The sequence below is a fragment of the Podarcis muralis genome, chromosome 8, assembly GCF_964188315.1.
Source record: "Podarcis muralis chromosome 8, rPodMur119.hap1.1, whole genome shotgun sequence".
Classification (NCBI taxonomy): domain Eukaryota; kingdom Metazoa; phylum Chordata; class Lepidosauria; order Squamata; family Lacertidae; genus Podarcis; species Podarcis muralis.
The window spans coordinates 60,572,196-60,591,711 of record NC_135662.1 but is presented as its reverse complement, the minus strand read 5'-3'; the positions used below and the strand labels follow the sequence as shown (position 1 = coordinate 60,591,711).

The following is a 19,516-nucleotide window of genomic DNA, read 5'->3' as shown; positions in this document are numbered from 1 at the left end:
CAAAGGACTGTCCTGTATGCAGGACTGCGATTGAGGCGCTGCAGCTGGAAATAGCATAGCACCAGTGGGTGGGATGAGGGCTGATAAATTTTAATATTGCAGTTGCTTGCTCCACATGAACAAGTAAGTGACAGATTGCAGTTTTGCTGTAGCTGTTTTCCTCCACAATGATGAATTGTATGGAAGAAAACACAGCCGAATCCGAAGGCCTGTGGTATAGCAACTGTATAGATGTATGAAAGCTGTAGGTTCTGAAGTAAGTTTAATAGTTTAAGACTTTTCCAGATGGATTCTGTTGATCTTCCACAGTTCAAGTGCCCTGGATCCAGCACCTTCGTTGTCACAGTAGGATTTCCTACACATGTACAAAGGACTTTTACAATGCCTGAAACTTCTGGGGCTTCTATCACAACCTAGCACATTCTGTTAGTCTCAGGGTTAATTCTGGAGAAATTAAGCCACCTCTTAATAGCAGTTTGAGATTGGGATGTTAGCTTCTTGCAATGGCAGTTATGATTAGTTTTACTTACCTGTCTCATAATGATAAAAATCTTTTTAAAAATGTAAGTTGCATCATCCTAGGTTTGGGAATGAAGTCTGAAGTAGTTCCATTACATGAATTTCAGAAAGTAAAACTGTAAATCCAGTGCAAGTATTTTTTTAAAAAAAATAAAGGTAAAAGGATACCTATTCACTAACCGTAAATGTATGCTTAATTCATGCCATAGTTTTCTCCAAAAGTGATCATATATGGGTTAGATTTTCAAGTTTACTTGTTTACCTTTTTCTTATGGCAGAGCCGATTGGAAGCATGTCTTCTATGGAAGTAAATGTGGACATGTTGGAACAAATGGACCTTGTGGATATGTCTGACCAAGAAGCCTTAGATGTCTTCCTTAATTCAGGAGGAGAGGACAGTACTATGTCATCTCCTATGATAGGTATAAAATGAACTCTTGCATTCTTGATCTGGTTGCACTGGCATAAAAAGAAATAGAACTTATTGATGTTTTTGAGCAGGGTGGATACGTATTAAATTGAGGTGATTTAAATCACCAAGAAAAAAGATCTAACATAAATTGTTGATTTCAATCACATTTCCCATTCTTGTGTTTTCTGAACAAATATACATATCACCAGCCAGGTTCACCAAGATGCAGGATTCAGCAAGAAGCCCACATTTTTCATTTCACAAAAAAATTGGAGGCTAAATTTGAACTAGAGCCTTAGTTCAAGGATACTTTCATAAAACAGAGATTCTTATTGTGGCTACTTTCCTGACATCTTATGTCTTAGACTGAGGTTTATGTGCTCCATTTGTTCTGGATTATTAGTAAGGCATTACAAGATGTGGAGCACACAGCTTTTTATGCTTTAGTATGCAACTATTCTTCACTTTCTTTTTCACCCTGAGAAACTCAGTGCCATTTCTGGAGCATGTATTCAAATGCTTTCTTACTTTCTCTCAGCTATTTTGTACAAAACACCTAAAGCATTTAGTCTCCCAGTTTTTGTAATATAATGGGTTTCTAACAAATGAATAAGCCTAGCTCACTGACTTCTCTTGTTATTTTGAAGGATCAGACAGCAGTACTGGTCAAAATGAAATTAGTCTTCAAGTTCCCACCCAGACAGCGTTGAGAGAGTTGTCCTCCTCTTCTTCAGCCTGGACTGATTCTGCCAGCCAAGATGCCAGTGAAGGAGAATCGCCTGTGATCCAGTCCGATGAGGAAGATGTGCAAGTAGACACAGCCCTTGTTGCTGTAAATACTGAAATGAAAGGCCCTTCTGATGTTAGTGATGAGAGTGATTCGCAAACAATTTGAGTTATCATGGTGCTCTAAAGGAATTAGGACCCTGGAATGAATGAGTGAGTAAAGAAGTATTTTGAGCTTGCTTTTGTTACTCCAATCTTATCATGAAAAATATTACCATATATAAAACTTGAGTTTGACAGTCATGAAAATACTGATTTTTATTAAAAATTTCTTGAAGCACACCATTAGCAATAAAGTGTTGGCTTTGGAAAAGTAAACCTTGTATATAAAGGATTATCCAATGAACAAGTTGTTGTAAGGGTTCCTTTTAAAATCCTCCATAGGAACATAATACAGAAGCCATGTTTGTTGTCACAGTGTGCATGTCTTAATTGTTGTGGCTAAAGACTGGTAAATGTTTGTTGTTTAGACAGAAGAATAATAGTCTCCAATTATGTGACCTTCCAGATGTAAGAAACAAATTGATATGCTTTCTTACTGATGTTTTACATACCTATAAATAACGAGCAGAAAAAGATCAGCAAGTACTTGAATAGTTGAAAAAGTACGTGAACTTTGATTCCATGCTCCTGTCCTGTTGTTGCTTTGTCCTACATTTAGTGGGATAAGCCTCATTTGTGATAAGGGATGTAGAAGCATGCTGCTTTGTTCACGTCACAATAGATACCGAAAGACTGATGAAGTGCACTAGCCTAACTTTAAGACTGTTGAAGCTTTCTACTTACTACCTGTAGCACACAGCATCAGGCCAACATGCTTGTGCTATCCCTATGTAAGAGATTATGGGCATGTTCTAAATGAGCAACTATTCCCAAATAGTTGACTACTTAAAATAAGTCTCAGAAGCCCATTTCTCTTTGGGTTTGGTGGAATAATGTACCTATAAATGAAAGCTGGGAATATCTGCTATATGTGTTGCATCTTTCCTAACCAGAATGGCCCTGACTTTTGAAGTTTAATCTCTACTGCTCTTTCAGAAGAAAGACAAAGTGTCCAAAAAGTGTGGTTTTTTTATTAAACCTTGTATTACAAACCTGAAAAGTAAACAAAACTGGCAATAAACATGAAGTCTTTCCTTACAAGGAAAGAGAGCAGAGCAGCGCTAATAAATTAAATGTCAAACTGTAAGCCATAGTCAGAAGTTTACTGTCAAGAAGGAAAAAGTACACAGCAAGGCCATAAAAACCGGACAACCACATTGGAAAACACTCGACTCTGTATGTTATTGTTAAATATTCCAAAACAATTCGTCTTCTGCAACAACCGACAATATGTATTTTATAAGACTTTTCCTGACAGTCACCACTGGCAAGCTCAGTGCAATATGGGTAGCTCTACGGTCTTGAATTCAATTATGAAACAAAAGAGTTTGTGAAAACATTTTCCCTTTTTTATTCCACACATACTGTACACACAACTGGAAAAGGGCAACAACTACTCCATTATTATTTTTGTTGTTGTTCAGTGATGTAAGCAGCACTTATAAATGTTACAAGAAAAACCCTGTAAGCATCCAAATCCATCCGATGAAGAAAGTGAAACGTAAGGCTTTTCTTCATCTTGTCTCTTTGCCACCCTTCCCCACCCTCCCAAGAAAAGGCTCAAGTATTTAAAACAATTTACAGGCTTATGTACAAAAGGTATGATTTCTTTTTTGTTACAACATGAAGGAAAAAAATAGACAAGATGAGAGCAAATGCATTTTTCACATTCAAAAGAAATATGCAAATCTGCTAGTGGCTCTAAATGTGATCAAACAACAAAACAAAATTCAAAACAAAATTAATGCTGACTGTGAAAAGGTATGAAAAACAGCAGTGGAATGGAAATGGAATGTTAAAGATTGCACGTCTATGACAAGAAGCACTTATGGCTTCAATCATTTTAAAAGGATGCTATTGAAGGGTTTTTGATAAAGTAGCCAACAGCACCAAAACATAACAGAATGGATTTCCTAATGAAATCAGGCACAGTTTTCGCTCACATGACTCCTCAAGGCAGGCAGTCTTTTTCTTCTCTTTCTTCTCCTCCTCGAACAGATGCATAGTGAAGTGCTGGTAACAGAGAACAATTTCTCCAAATCTCCCATTTTGCCTACAGTTAGAAAACTAAGTCCAACTTCAGCTGCCATAACCTCTCAAAGAAAAGTGTGTATTCTCCAATTTAAAAAGGTACAAAACTCATCCTGCCTGTTACAGAATACAAGCCAAAAGTATAGCAATTTCTTTCAAGTTTTGTCTCCTATCCCTTTTCTCTCTAGAAAAAAAATCTGTTGACATGACTTGGAGAACAAATTATAAAACGCCAAACTTCAACCTATCAAAAAAAGAGTTTAAAAGCCTTTTCACAGTTACCAAAAAATGAAAAAAAGGCTTTGTAGCTTCAGACAGAGGGACAAATACAAATGAATTTCATCAGCCCCTTGCTGCTTTCAAAACTGAATGTGCAGCAGTTTAAAAAAATCCTGCTGTAATCTAACTACCCTAAGTAAAAAATAAAAATAAAATAAAATTCAACAGTTTAATGCTAAAACAAAATTAGTTCTCTAAAACCAGAAGAAAATCTTCTTTAGAGCTAGTGCAAAGACAGCTTGTATTCTACAGCAAGTACTCCAAACTATGATATAATAATTACAAAAAATATATATAAAATTGACAAAAATGAGAGAGTGTGTTGGCATCTTCATGATTAACCTGAAGCACTTTTGGATGAACTGGAGGATGAAAGTCTTGATGATGGCACGTCGACTGTTGCTCTCTTCCGAGGTCCTCTTTTTGGTGTAGGCTTGCTGATACAGTTCTCAATGGTGCCATTTTTGCCAGATACTTTTCCACAGATTTGATTGACTAAACTGATAATTTGTTCCTATTTCAAAAAGAAAAATGAGTTTAGATAGCAGAAGCCTTAACAGAATGTGGCAAATAAGCTCGCAACAATGGCCATGCACCAGATATAACACTCCTCTCACATCGTCCAGCACAACTGTGAGGAATGGAACAATTCTGTTTAACTAACTTGTTGAATCAGTGCTTTATGAAGTTTGGCTTTTTTAAAAAAACAACCCACCCTGTTTAATCACAATTTGACATGCTGTTCAAACTACCGTATTTTTTGCCCTATAGGACGCACTTTTCCCCTCCAAAAATGAAGGGGAAATGTGTGTGCGTCCTATGGGGCGAATGCAGGCTTTCGCTGAAGCCTGGAGAGCGAGAGGGGTCGGTGCGCACCGACCCCTCTCGCCTTCCAGGCTTCAGGAGAGCCCCAGCGCCAGACCCACAAGCTCCGGGGACAGAGGGAGGCGGAATGCCGCCATCCCGCTGTCTCCCGAAGTGGTTTGGAGGCTGACGGCGGGGAGACCCCGCTGCCTGCCCCACAAGCTCCGGGGACAGCTGGGAGACGCAGCACGTCTTCCTGCTGTCCCCGGACCTGATCTGAAGGCGGGCGGCAGGGAGAAGAGCGCTTCTCCCCGCTGCCTGCCCCACAAGCTCTGGGGACAGCTGGGAGATGCAGCGCGTCTTCCCGCTGTCCCCGGACCTGATCTGAAGGCGGGCGGCGGGGAGAAGAGCGCTTCTCCCTGCTGCCGGCCCCACAAGCGCCTGGGGGGAAATAAAGAAAAAAAAATTTATTTCCCCCCCAAAAAACCTGATGCGTCCTATGGGCCGGTGCGTCCTATGGGGCGAAAAATACGGTAATCTAAATTAGAAATAAGGGAGAACACATGAACCCAGAGCTCATTCATATATGCTGAACCACAGATTATTTGCATTCTGCTAATGACAAAAAGTCCTCACTTAAACCTTTTAAAAAACCTTTGCTTTTTTTAAAAAAAGGAGATATTTATAACTATTTCAAACCACGTTACTGAAATTTATACATACTTACTAGTCTTCATATAATGATGGAATACAAAACAAAAACTACATGTTTAAGGACGCCTTTTAAATGCAAGAATAAAGTGCCCATAAAATTGGAAATCAAAAGCAGGTTTCCAATATAGCTGAAATTATTTGTAAGATCAAATTAGAATTTTCAAAAATGTAAACTTTTCCAACCTATGAGTTATTATACAAACCTCATCATAGCGATACATTAGTTTTAGTCCTCGGCAAGACTTCTGTTTTTCTACGTGTCGCAGGGCACATTCGAGGCAGAAGACAACGTTTTCGTTTTCCTGTACAACCTGCAAACATTTTTTAAAAGGTCAAGAGCATTAATAACCCACAGTTCAGTATTTCCTGAACAGCCTGATTCTATATGGAAGCTTAACCTGGAAGTCTCACACAACCGTGATCCCTGTTTGTTAATCCTGTGGGTGAATTCACTTTTAAAATTCAAACGTTGAAACCACTCATTACTACTGTTGGTGTGGCAAATGTAATCACCATGGTGAGACCATTAATTGATATATGTTCAATCACTTTGATAGTGTTTATGGACACACCTATTTAGAATCAAATCCCAATGAGCAACAGAATTAGAAACTAAACTTTGCAATTCTTCCAAGCAAAACTGAGCCAAGGTGAACTTTTTCTTCCATAGAGGCTAAGGAATGATGTAAACATCAAGGCAACCCTGTTCATGTGGCAGATGTTACCATCTGGTGAGATGGGTGTGTGGCATGGTTCACTGACGGCACATTTTCTCTCTGCCACTGCAGACCTTTTCAAAATGCATTGGTAATTTGCAGTGGTGTGCAGAAAAACCACTCTATTTGTAAATGAGTAATTCTACATAAATGGCTTATCCCACGCTGACATTCAAAAGTGGCCTTCATATATGCACTAGTGCTACCTTGGGCTTGAAATGGCAGAAAAGCTTTTATATTGTGTCAGGAAAATGCATTTTCAGCCATGATTTTAATTTATTAGTCCCATAAGCCAATTATTATTTTGGTACTAAATTCTAAAGTGAGCTTTATTCCTTTTATGACCTAATATTGCACTATTTTCTGCAACCTCTTGCTGGTCTGCAATGAGAAATCTTACAGTTTATTACTAAAGTTCTTCTAGTAATAGGCTCCCTTTTACTGAACCGTTTGAACTACCTCCTTGACAAATCTTGAAAACCAGAAAACCCTCTTCACTTATTCTGAATATGCGAAGAGGCCTGTGGAAAGTGTGGCTCTAGCTCCTCCCCCTCAATGACATGACTCTTGATTTGACTTGTGATTGACTGGATCAGAAGGAAGACACTTTCATTGTGCATAGGATTTCCTACATGGGGTGGAAGTGGCCTCCCTTCAGACTCAGCTTACTGCATGTTGGATTTGGAATACTGCCGGCATGCGTGATCTCATGAGGGAGTGGAGGTAAGCCCGCAGGTTCCTGCAGGCCCCAAAGTGAATATCTGAAGACAGCTGAAGTGAGGCACACATTCTTTTAAGTGAAAAATCACCAGCTTCTGCTTACAACTGGCATCCTGTAGTACAGTAGCAATTTTCAAATGGTGTTCCAGGTAATTCTGGAGTTCTCCCATGAGAAAATACCAGAGAATCTTCTCTGGAAGAGCCCCTGCCCACCACTGTCAATCATCCAGTGCAATGTGCAGACTGTTTGGAGAATCTGGAATATTTTGTACATCAGTTGTTGTCCTCTTTGAACTGATGAAATGAAGCACAGCTGGCCTCACTTGAACTGAATGGTACATCCTAGAACATATTCAGAAATTCTCTAGAGCATGTCAAGTTTCCTTGACAGGCGTCAGAATAAGATTTGAAAACTATGAAACGGCAATAAAAATTTCAAAACAAATCATCAAGCTTTTAGTTCTCCTGTTTTATGTTTCAGTCCAATATTGCTTAAAAAGCACTAACACTAATGTTCCTTAACCTTCAACTACCCTGAGTCTCCTACACACAAGTGCTTCCCAAGAGATTTCAACCTACCGTATACTTTACTGAAATACATACACTGCTTTGGCCAAATGCATTTTGGCCTTTTAGCACTGGAGCAATTGAGATTTTTTTTTCGGGGGGGGGGGGGAGATATGACATTTAAAGAACATAGTGAGAACTCCCAGCTACTAGGGATTTTCCATACCATAGATAGGTAACACAGATGCTGGCAAATCTGACACCTCCTCTCAGACGTCTCTAGCTGCCACTTTCGAGGCTTTTTCTTCCCATCCATTCCCGAACTGCTGCTGCTATCATGGCTCCCATAGCGAGCTGACGAATGGAGGCCTGCCTCATACAGCTGCCGCCGCTGCCTCAGCTCTGTCTCCCTGTGGACATGAGGAATAATTAGAAAACAGCAACCTCTCACAGGAACGCCATGAAGCAGCAGGCAACATTTCAACGTAGGCCTGAGATTTTAATAACAATTGCCATGCTATGATGGGCTAAATCCCATCTAAGGTTTTGTCTGACCAGAGAATCTGATACAGAAAAAACCTTGGGCCAGATCAAATTATTGGGCAAACATGGCTGCCAACTGATTTGCCAGGAGAGACTACTACCTGTGGAGACCAAGCACCATTTTAAGCAGTCCTACTCGCTGTAGAAAAAAAGAATTATTGAGTTGGAAGGGACTTGGGACGTCATCTCGTCTAACACCCTGCTCAATGCAGGATCAACAATCCAGGATGCAACTCCAGAATCCCTGACAGATGGCTATCTAGCCTCTGCTCAAAAACTTTCAGTGAAGGAGAGCCCATCACCTACCAAGACAGTCTCTTCCTTTGTTGAACAGCTCTACACATTAGAAAGTTTCTTCCAATGTTTAGACCAAATCTGTTGCACCACCATTTTCACCCACTGGTTCTAGTCCTGCCCTCTGATACAGCAGAGAACAAGCCTTTTTCATCTTCCACATGACAACCCTTCAGAAATTTGAAGACTGCTGCCATGTCTCTCTTTAACAATCTTCTCTCCAGGCTAAACATACCCAATGGCCAAGGAGGGAAACAGGAGGAGATAGAAGTGGGACAAAAACATTGTCCTGCGGTAGGCCCTCCCTCAGTTGGCAAGACTTGACTTGCTATGACACTTAAAAGGGAACTGAGCAAAACATTGAGCAGATAGGAAGAGAGATGGAACATCATGTACCAAAGCAGTGAGTAAATGAGAACCGAGCTCAGGAAAGGAAAAGGTGGTACCACATATCAAGCAAAGGAAAAAAGTAGGCTGACATTTGCAGTTAAAAAACATAGTTATTCCAGCAGCAAAGATCAGGCTTTAGAAGGAGAAATATCCTTTGGAAGATCTCCCTAAAGAAGCAACCTAAATGTGAACAAGCTTGAGAACCACTTGGATGGATGGATGTAAAAATACCAGCTCTTTCGATATTTGCAAATTTTCCTTTGTTAAAGGGAAAAGTGCATATCAACTCTCCAAAAAGGAAGAAGCTCCATGCAGAGCCTCAAAAGTCTTCCACTTTGAGGGCAGACATATAGTGGAGAAGACTCTAACCATTCTTTGCACATTAACACAGTAATTTTGTTAAATACAATTTGTAGATTCCAGCCATCAGATTTTCTCTTGATCTATTCGAGATGTTACCGACCAGCACTACCCAGCTGTCTCACACTTGAGTTGTGGGTAGCAGTGCTACATAGTAGGAGAATAAAAGAGAACAGCATTACATATGAAACATGGCAGCTTTCCCTGCTTTTCAAACCTGCCTTGGACAGGGGCTGGGGAGCATTTAAAAACAGGTCTTTCAGTGTCTTTAGAAAAGGTGTGTAGTTGTCCTCATGCTACAGACAGATTACATGGTCTGCTTCTGAAAGCACAGGAACTCCTGGCTTAGCCAGTGATTTTAAAACTCTTGACGTTATTAGGCACACTGGGAAACATGGATTCATTTGTTTGGTGAGGAAAAAAGTCATCACCTAATGCTAGTAGTATGGAGTACTTTGCTCTGTCCTCTAGTGCTTTGACAGCAAACCATCCATGGAAGTTTCTTCTCCCATGTGTGGCAGTGTTCAAGCAGGTTGGCTGGCTCAGCAGCTGCCAGCAATGCTCTTGGACGTCTCACAACACTCTCTATACTTTCCGCGAGAGCTACTCTGGAAGCAAGTAGGATAAAACAAAAGAGACTCTAGCTACCTGAGCTCTCCTAGAAGTGCCGATATTGTACTAAGAGAAGACCCATTTTCTTTCTTTGCTTCTGCTGTTGCGATCTGATAGAGCAGCTTTTCCATTGAAAATGGCTTGGGTATACGTCGTTGCTTCATCTCCTGCGTTGACAAATTCCAGAGTGTTAGTTCACATACAATGAAATAACTCGTTTTGGAAAGAAAAATGAACATACCCAATTAACGCATCATCCTTGGGGACAAGGATTTCCTGACCAGAAGAGTGTATGTGTGAAACACAAAATTTTCCTGAGCGATCTCTTCTCAGTCACTTCATATTGGCCCTTCAGGTGTCAGTGTGCAATTCCTGCCGTCCCTTAACTTCTCAATTAAGCCCTGGGCACAAGTGCAAGTAAATGCAAAGTGCAACTCACCTCCCCAAGACTTTCCCCTGCAAAACACAACCCAACTGGTCCTAGTAGGCACTGTTGCTGCTGTCCTAGCAACAAATTCAACCAACGAGTCATACATAAAAAGAGTTACTGATGCACATCACAGTTGAGTCAGGACATGTCCTATGAATAGTTATATGTGACACAGTCCATGCAGTCTTCATTGAAATGGAGATTTCTCAAGTTTTGAGTGGTAAAAGGCAAAGTCTAGATGCTTTATGTATGAAAAAAACCCCACCCATATCGCATAAGGTTTAATGAATGCATCAAGCAGCACTACACACGCTGTGACCAGAGATGTTCTGTTTGCAGAGGTGAGTTTTTAAGAACACAAGCTCCTACCTTGGCAGTTTTAAAACCCATGCTTGTCCACTGGGTGGTAGCAAAGTGCACAGTTTCAGAAACATTGTAGCCGCAGCACACTTTAGACACAAAAGATCCTGGGAAGCAGACAACAAACTGCCCGCTCTGCTGTACAGTACGGTGCACCTTGATCCCCTCTTTACACAGCACCTCTGGGGAGATCTAGGGAGAGAGAAAGAAGCAGGGGAAATCTAGAGCGGGTGCCTTTCTCGGCAGCTCCATTTGCTTACCTCTTACTACATGCCATGGAGAACATGCAAAAGTCATATTGAATCTCTAAATGCTTCTACAGAAACAAACCCCAGAGCAGATCCTTCTGCTGCCAACTACGTAAAACCAACCAACTCTTAAGCTTGGCTTAAAGGGAAACAAACCTCAGCAGGACCCAGGAGCCTTGGGGTGGGGAGGCATATCTCCTTGTGTCATATAGGACTGGGTTATCCCCTTTAAGAACATATGAATCCACATCAGTCCCTCTAAGTATTGCTTAAACAATAAATCTGAGCTTTCACTCTGGCTGGAAGCTCCTACCAATTTCAGCAGTGACAGCAGTAAGAAAAACCCCCAAAGTTGGACAATAATCCTCCATCTCCACCCTTAATACGTATAGGTCAGTTGAGGGGGAGTTGTGTGCCTGTGTTTGCCCTTGTGCGTTTGGCAGCGGGAAAGGAGTGTGTGTGGACATCTACCAGTGGCATGCAGTTCCCAGATGGTTAACAAAGGTTAACCTTGGATCTAGAAAGGAAATCTACCCCTGGCTTACACAATAAAATGTACTGCTGTTCACGACACCGCAAAAGAAACTGCCTAGTAACAAACCATAAAGCGACTCACCATGACGTTACTTTCAAGCATTTCCAGCCCTGGAGTGCCATTGGCTTGCAGCAGGGTGTGTACCACTTTGTCAAGTTTTTTCTCCTCTGCAGCAGGAATGCAATACCTGTTCATTTTGGGCACAGAAGGGGGAAACAAAGGGAGTATTTATTCCATGCTGCGCAAATCGATATCACCAAAGCTGAGAGCATCATGAGAACATACAAAGAGCCCTGCTGGATCAGACAAAAGGCTCCTCTGGTCCAGCATCTTGTTCTCAGATGTGTATAGGAAGCCTGGACCTGAATGCAACAGCAGATGTGCAAAATATACCAAGAGTTTGCAAATTTGAAAACAACATCCAACTTCAAAATAACACGGCAAGGAATAATTGTGGCGCTACAACCACTGAATATTTTATCAAAGATTGGAGCATTAAAGGATTTGCCATCTCTACATGTATCTGACTGCATTTCTCTCAAATATTGGGGGTTAGGGAAAGGAGAAATAGAACTGTGTTTGAACTCACAATATTTTGAAGCTCTCACCTAATGAAACTACAACCAACATATCCTCTGTTGGTTGAACCTAATGCTGACACCTGACTGCTTTTTAACATCCCATAACCACCAATAAGGGCTGTCCCACACATTCCATGTCAGCAAACCTGGGCATGCTGCTGAAGCAACCAAGAACAGACAGGGATTTGTAGCTGATCCTGGCTCTTTGGAAGAGAATACCTGTATGGCACAAATTTCTAAAGACTGGATTTTATCATTTGTATGACCAACTTGCAAGGGTATGCTAACCCCCCCCCCCAATGTAAACCTAAAGGATGAATGTGTGGTGGGGCCCCAATATCAAAAACTCCTTTTTGACAAATATCTGTACACCATGTCTGAATAGCAAAGTCACATTCAGGAGTATTCTTCATGGCCACTCCAGACTGCAGGCCTCTGCTCTCCTGAAGCTGTGCAACATTTTGGACTTTTTCCAGAGGACATTTGAAACTCTTCTATTTGAGCTGGCAAGAGCCATTAGCTGGGTAGCCCCTGGTTCAAATCTCATGTCAGCCCTGAATGCACTTCGCACTTGGGCAAGCCACACTCAGCCTTCCAACTGTATCACTGCAATAATAATACAACATCCTTGTAATTACTGAGATGATGTATGTGTGAAGTACATCTTAAAGCTGAGGCTTGTACAAACTACCACTCACTCCCTTGCCTATGGGAAAAAAGAACTGCCTCCTAGTGACGAGACAGGAAGTGTTTTTCCCCCAAACACAGTTAATTACTTTCCATTTAGGCTAGAAAAGATAGGTGTAAGTTTTTATGGTACAACAGAAGAATGCTGCCTCTCACATAGGGAGTACCACTTGTTACAAATCTGCACTGCATCTGGAACCCCTCTTAACCCTCTGAAAAGCTCTTTAGGGTGTTCTTGATCTTCTCAAGGAAGTTTGGCAGAGGGGAAGAAGATGGAGGGGGGCAGGATTGGTGCCTCCTTACCCAAGTACGAGAGAACGCATTCTACTCTTTGAACAGGATTTTTGGATCCAAGAGATTACATATAGGGAGTGCATGCTGGAAACATTTTTTACAGCCTAGTAACTTTGGAGGCTTATTTGCACGGCATTTGCACCAAATTTCTAGGTAGCGTGTGCTGAACAAGGGTCAACTTGATCTTTTTCTGCTTAACTTGATATTTTCTGGCTTTTTAGAGTTTTAGAATCTTTAGGAAAACATTATTTATAGAAGAAGGTTGTAGTTGGGCAGGTAGGGGTGCCATGAACTGCGATGGTGTTGAGGCCGTAAGCTGCTGCATCAGGATCACAATAGAAGCTGACGTGCAACTTCCTGAAAGCAACAGTGCAGAAGAGCAAAGAGGTTCACTTGGGATTCACTTACCAAATGCAGTCAGCACCAGTGTGTAAGTAGTCTATATATGGAAGGTGATTTTGGTCTCGAGACCAGCATGAGGTAGAAAAGACCATGCCAATATTTAGCCAAGGAATTGTCACTCCTAAAGCAGTTTAGATCAGAAGCAAAACACAATTAATGGGGGAAAAGGTATGTTGAAAACCACACATATAATTTGTGCTGATACTTGAAAATTTAAATCTTTTGATTTTTACCAGAAATAAGATTACATAGTTAACAAAAGAGATGTCTTTAATCTGATTATTCAGATACATTTTTTCACCCAAGCTCCTATTTTTTCACGGCATCACTATGCTGTCGATCACACGTGCAGATAAATTGTGCTTTCCGCAAATATTCCGGGTGCACACTTGTATTAACATGGGCAGGCTCTAAATGGTGAATTGCTTGGACAAGTGTGGCTCATGAACACTGGTTGCAGGCAGAAAACATTTCCCCCCAGAAAGTTGAAAATGGTGCAGGTAAGCATAGGTATCTCATTATCATCTCTATTTATAGGTCTTTGTAAAAATGCTTCAAAATCCTGCCAGACCTGTATGACCAAAGATTTTTTTTGGGGGGGGGGGGTTTAGAAGAAATGAGTGAGCAGCAGTAGTCACTTTCAGCTTTTTGTAAAATGATTATCTAACCCCCAGCCATTATCAGGTAGAAATCACTGAAGAGCCTTAATGAAGAACCAGAGGAATTTCTGCAAATTTATTGGCACAGCACTGCTCCCTGGAGACTGCAAATAATGAAGTTACATGTGCTGATCGCTCACCATATTGACACTAAAACATTATCATGAGCCTATTGAATAATGATGAACAACTGGGAGAAGTAAATGGTCCACGGTAGAGATGGTCTGCACTACATGCGTACCCCTCCGTCTCACTCTCACCTTTCTTTCTTTCCTTTTTAAAAAATTCAGTAATACAAGACACAGAGCTTAACTGCTACGTTTGGCTTGTTAAGATACAAAACGCACCTTTCTCAGCCTCTCTAGGATAGAAGTGTGTCCATCTGTGCTGAACAGATTGAGGGGTCAATGGGCAGCAGAGACACAAACAGGATTATAAATGCCACCATGATGGGAAGCTTACTGAATATTAATTCATTTTTAAACAGCAGGTAGAGATGCCCAGCTCCAGGGAGGTGGCAAAAACATGATTTATTCAACACTCTGTGTGAATTCCACAACAGAGTATGTCTCTTAAACATGGAGAATATAAATGGACTTACCAGGCACAGCACCAAGATGTCGCAGGATGGATCCTGTGTTATTAGGAAGGACTGTTAGGTTCCACCCATGCCTGTTCAAATTAAGTGGTGCACATCGTGATGAGCAAACATCAAATGTCACATTAGTCATTGTTTTATTTACCTACTTGCTAGGGGTTCTGCATTGCTGTGTAGGACTGCAGCCAAAGGAGGAATGCTCTAGGCCTCTTTGCTGCAATTCCAGCTTTTGTTTTAAAAGTAAAATTCTGCTTAAAAATGAAACTTCTAGCTCTTTCCTTTATGCTAACAAATGTGTAAGCAGCATTCCAGACACAGTTGTTCAATACACTTGCTCTTGCCTTTGTGTTCTGGTTAACCTTGCAAAGGCACTAGTGACTAACAAGAACTTGAGACTTCTTGTTTAAATTTATTGATGTCATTTTTTAAAAAACAACAACACGATTAATAAATTGAAATGGTGAAAACATAAAACAACTTGTTTTTCTTCTTTTTGCTGCTTCACAAAGATGCACCATGTTATTGTTTCAATTAGGTGCCTTGCAAAAGCAAGCAAACAACCCAGTAATTGACTGGCTCCCAATCCGAAGGGATCTTTATAGCTACGTGGGAAGGAGAAGTTTGGCAGGGACTGATGACCGTCTTTCCATGGGGTCATAGCTGACACATTTTAGCAGCTACTGTATGGTTCCTAGCCATCTGTTTCAATCCAAACTAAGTTGTGGTTAATTCATTAAACGCATTGTCATTAACTTGCTCACTCAGGAACAGACAAGGTGAACATTAAGGGAAACATACATGCATCTGGGTGCACAGAATAAAGAAGGCATCGTGCGGATTAAAAAAAAAGTCATTGCCCACCAAATAACAGGTTGCAGCATTCACACAACCCATTAAGATGCTTATGCTGAACCGGTTGGTTGGGGAAATGTTAATGCTCTGGCTCCTTCAAGCAACTAACGAACTGGATGGAAAAGTTAAAGGAGGAATGGTAGGATCCTGCAGCATCTGCCTGCACCCCCTTAAGAAGATCCTCACCCTTGGAACGTAAAAAGAAATGCAAAAGGTGTAATGAATGTGCAATTGTACAGTTTTAGAAATCCTTTGTGCTAATGCAGGGTGTGCAAAAAGGGGGAGGGAAACACCCAGTGCTACATTTCTGGTTTACTCCAGGCCTGACCATTTCACGAAACTCTTCCTTCTGGGGACACTATAAATATATGAACAGCATAACTAGGAAAAGGGATAATAATTACAAAACATAATAAAACACAATACGTAATAAAACACAAAACTTCATAATCTCACATTAAATGAATAATAGCTATCAAGTTGCATTCTGCAAAAGAGAATACAGAAAAGCTGGAAAATGTATCGACGTATATATTAATGCAAACGTATCTAACAAAACCACATTAAAACCAGACTTTCTACCAATGAGACAACCCCTAAAAATGGAAAGCTGTCAAAAAGCATGATTGGTAAGGCCGAAGGTGCTTTGGGGCAGTTTTCAATGATATATTTTGTCCTTGCTAGCCCTTTTCCTATGTACGCTGCTCATATGCCCCCAAGGAAGGAATTTTCCAAAACGTGTTGGACCTGGAATGAGCCATAATTCTAGCAGCCGAAGTCCACCCCCACCTTACCTGTCAGTAACAACCCTTATTCTGCAGCTGGCTGTTTTGCTGCTAACTGGGGTGGGGTAGCACAAGCAGCTACAAATACACTGAGCATGAAACAACATTATACCCAATAATGGTGATGAAACCTGTAACTTAGTAAACAAATTAGAGGAGCCAGTGCTCTATGGAGAGGTGAAAGGTGTCTTGGAACTCCCATTACCTTGAAAACGGTTCTGATTTTCCCACAGGAAAGCCACTGCCGTGGGTGTTGGTATCCACTTTCCCACAATGCACTGCTACATGGCAGTCCTTCTGTTCCACTAACCTCCAGTACTCTTGCTGTAGGAAAATAAAGTTTTCGTATTAAGATTAGAGAGTGCAGTTCCATTTCCCTGAGTTTAATCTAGGCAAATTCTCATTCCTTGGAAACTGGGCGCCTGATATTTCAAAATACACGAAAAGCAGGCTTTGTATAGCTCTTCCGACAAATAATAATTTCTTAGCTGATGTTATTACTAAGCCCTGATAAGCGCGAATGCTTGCATTATAAAAAATGATATTACTATCCATTTAGAAATTGCTGCTTGGTCCATTCTGAGAGTAAGTGGCCCTCCAAAGGGGAAATGGTTTATAAAATATATTTATGTCAACCAGCATAACTTCTGCTAAGGATATACCATGAGCTGTTGCCACTGAACCAATGGCTGTACCTAGGATAGCCTGGTTTATGTAGTGGGTTGGCATTTGCCCAAGGATGGCTATTCCTCGCATGGAAAAGAAAGCCTTTGGAATAAAGTGCTGGTTCACATAAGAGGTAAGATAGTGCAGTGAAGAATTTGGGCTACATGTTTGATGTCCTTGAGGCAGGACTTTCTTTTGCAGAAGCCATGCTGATTCTTCCTCAGCAAGCCTTGTTCTTCTTTCTAATAAACTGTTTCACAATTCCGTTTTAAAATCTGCCTTTCTGTGTGCTTCTTGCAGCTGCCCTCTTTTTCTTCCTTGACTTCTTGGATCCCAGCAGAAATTCCCCACCAACACAACACAACACAACACAACACAACACAACACAACACCTGCTGTAATCATGGGAATTGTTACAGGGCTTAACTGCTGAGTTCTCATGTTACATTACCCAGGCAAATGCACGTTTGTGGATGGTTTGGATCTCTAGTGTGTACGGGGAGAAAATCATCTTCTAGTGGCTAGTTTAAAGAACTACCCTGACTTTACGGAACGCCTCACCTCTATTTCAGCTGCCGTAGGCTCCTTGCTGAAGCACATGTTCATGATGTTTCTTGCTGTTCGGTAAAAGGTTGTTAAAGAAACAGACCTTCCCTGTGAACCAAAGCATAAAAAGGGAGAAATTGTGGTTGTTGTTTTCCATTATTAGTAATAGAAAATAATAATGAATAAAGGAAGAGCAGATATGAGTGGCTGGAAATATAGATACATCATGACACAGGGTTATTACACCAACAATGTTCCAGATTGCAATTTCTCTCATCTATTGCATGGGCAGCACCAATAAAAAATATGCACAACATTATTAAGAAAAAGTGTGGGAAATGCATAATATATGGGGGGATTGCTGCAAAATATGTATATGAGGCAGAATTGTGAACAAAAACGCACATTTTTAGTGTTGGCTCTAAAAAGAAAATCACAAACTGGTGTGGAAATGGGGCAAACTGAGCTTAAGATTAGAAAAATGAGACGCTGAAGTTGTCCATCACTAACTGCAGACTGAAACTGTAAATGCTCTAAATGGGCTTGCTCAGATACATTTTGTCCTGCGTTCTGTTCTAACTTCACGTTGCCTGAGAAAGTTGTCCTCTATGTGTAAGACTACTGCCTAGGGAAGGAAGAGAAATCAGAATGACTCATTTTAAGGACCAGCGGCTAACTGAGATGCCAATTTAGGCTTATTTTTAAAGGGAGTAGTGTTGATGCTTGCTCACAAGCTGGAATCAGCTGTAGGAAACAACTGCAGACATGTTAGAAAATAAAATATCTTTCACCAGATGAACTTTCAAACTGGGCAGCCAAAGAAAGACTAAACCCAGAAGTCCAAAACAAAATTGAAAAAGTTGGTCAGCATTTAGCCATAGGCCAGTACAATACTAAAATGTAAATATTTCAATCAGATTTTTTTAAAAAAAAAACACACAAACACAATAAAGAATCATGAAAAAACATTTCCAATTCATAAACTAGAAGTACATCAATATAACTCAACTGTGCCTTTTTCCCCAAGCAAAGGTGCAGTGATCATGTATGGTTTTCCATTCAGTAAGGGGAGTAATAATCACACCGTGAGCTTAACATTAATACTTGCAGTCTCACAGTGCTTTAACATGCACAAATGGAAGCTAGCTATTTGTCTTAAAATCTATCTTCATTTTCTCTCTGAATATGAAGACCACTATTTTGCTTTGATGATTAGAGATATTTTCCACAATTCATTGAGAAAAGAAAGACTCGAGGTGCTTTCAGTTACAATGCACTTCTGCAATGAACATTTTCCCTGATTTTCAACACTTGGCTGGATCCCAGACCCCAACCTGTTAATGGTGCATGTTGGGGGATGAAAAATATGCTTTGTGGGGGTAAAGAGAAGGCTCACGTGTTACCAAAAGTTTTAAGTTAATTAGTTAAAACTACAGAGTCAAACTCTCAGTAGTTTTCTGCTTCCTTCTCCCAGAGCAAAAACAGACACTACCGAATGTTTCCCCCCAATCAAAGTCTTAGCTCAGGCCCACTGACTACACAAAAATGTTGAGCTGCCCCATAAAAAATAAAATGTGAAATGAACACAAGGCAATTAAGCTATTACAAGTGCCCATCAGGGGAGGAGAGCTAAGACACTCTTAAATGTCAGAGCTGCATGCCTGTAAATAAAATGAGCAATTTCCTTCCTCTTTTACTGCCCATGTGAACCATTTATTGGGGTAGTCTAACAAAAAAAAACATCCTTCAAAAGTGCTATTCAACAGCCATCAAATTTGCGTCTGTAATTCAGGGTTTACAAAGACTGCTCACAAGCACAGAGAAACAGCTGTCTAGTGCTTGCTGTGGGGTTTGGTTTTTGTTTTTTTTTTTGCCAGACAAATAAAGGCAGAAATTATCATTAAGAACTGTTTACTATCAGAGAGAGGTGGCAACCCTACCTCAGGGCAGAAGTTTTCTCAACTTTTTTTAATAAAAAAGATTAGTCATAATTGATCCAATTTATTAGTTCTTAAATTTTTCCTCTGGGCATAAAGCACCCTTCAGGGAAAACTCTCACTTTCCAGCCTTTGTCTGAAATTTCA

At 40.6% G+C, this 19,516-nt stretch overlaps 2 protein-coding genes across 4 annotated transcripts in view; one reads left to right on the top strand and one right to left on the bottom strand.

Annotated features, from left to right (window-relative positions):
• Positions 1 to 2,906, top strand: part of DTNBP1 (dystrobrevin binding protein 1) — a 41,371-nt gene extending 38,465 nt beyond the window's left edge. For all 3 annotated transcript variants that reach the window (XM_028737641.2, XM_028737642.2, XM_028737646.2), the window contains exons 9-10: positions 798 to 941; positions 1,579 to 2,906. In XM_028737641.2, coding sequence (XP_028593474.2) covers positions 798 to 941; positions 1,579 to 1,826 — 392 coding nt within the window. In that variant the 3' untranslated portion in view covers positions 1,827 to 2,906. The remainder of the gene's footprint in view (positions 1 to 797; positions 942 to 1,578) is intronic.
• Positions 2,771 to 19,516, bottom strand: part of JARID2 (jumonji and AT-rich interaction domain containing 2) — a 190,905-nt gene continuing 174,159 nt past the window's right edge. The window contains exons 9-18 of the mRNA XM_028737640.2: positions 17,448 to 17,540; positions 16,426 to 16,544; positions 14,587 to 14,657; positions 13,333 to 13,447; positions 11,444 to 11,549; positions 10,589 to 10,771; positions 9,826 to 9,956; positions 7,817 to 8,000; positions 5,851 to 5,958; positions 2,771 to 4,643 (exon numbers count right to left, since the gene is read on the bottom strand). Of these exons, the coding sequence (XP_028593473.2) occupies positions 4,467 to 4,643; positions 5,851 to 5,958; positions 7,817 to 8,000; positions 9,826 to 9,956; positions 10,589 to 10,771; positions 11,444 to 11,549; positions 13,333 to 13,447; positions 14,587 to 14,657; positions 16,426 to 16,544; positions 17,448 to 17,540 (1,287 nt within the window). The 3' untranslated portion in view covers positions 2,771 to 4,466. The remainder of the gene's footprint in view (positions 4,644 to 5,850; positions 5,959 to 7,816; positions 8,001 to 9,825; positions 9,957 to 10,588; positions 10,772 to 11,443; positions 11,550 to 13,332; positions 13,448 to 14,586; positions 14,658 to 16,425; positions 16,545 to 17,447; positions 17,541 to 19,516) is intronic.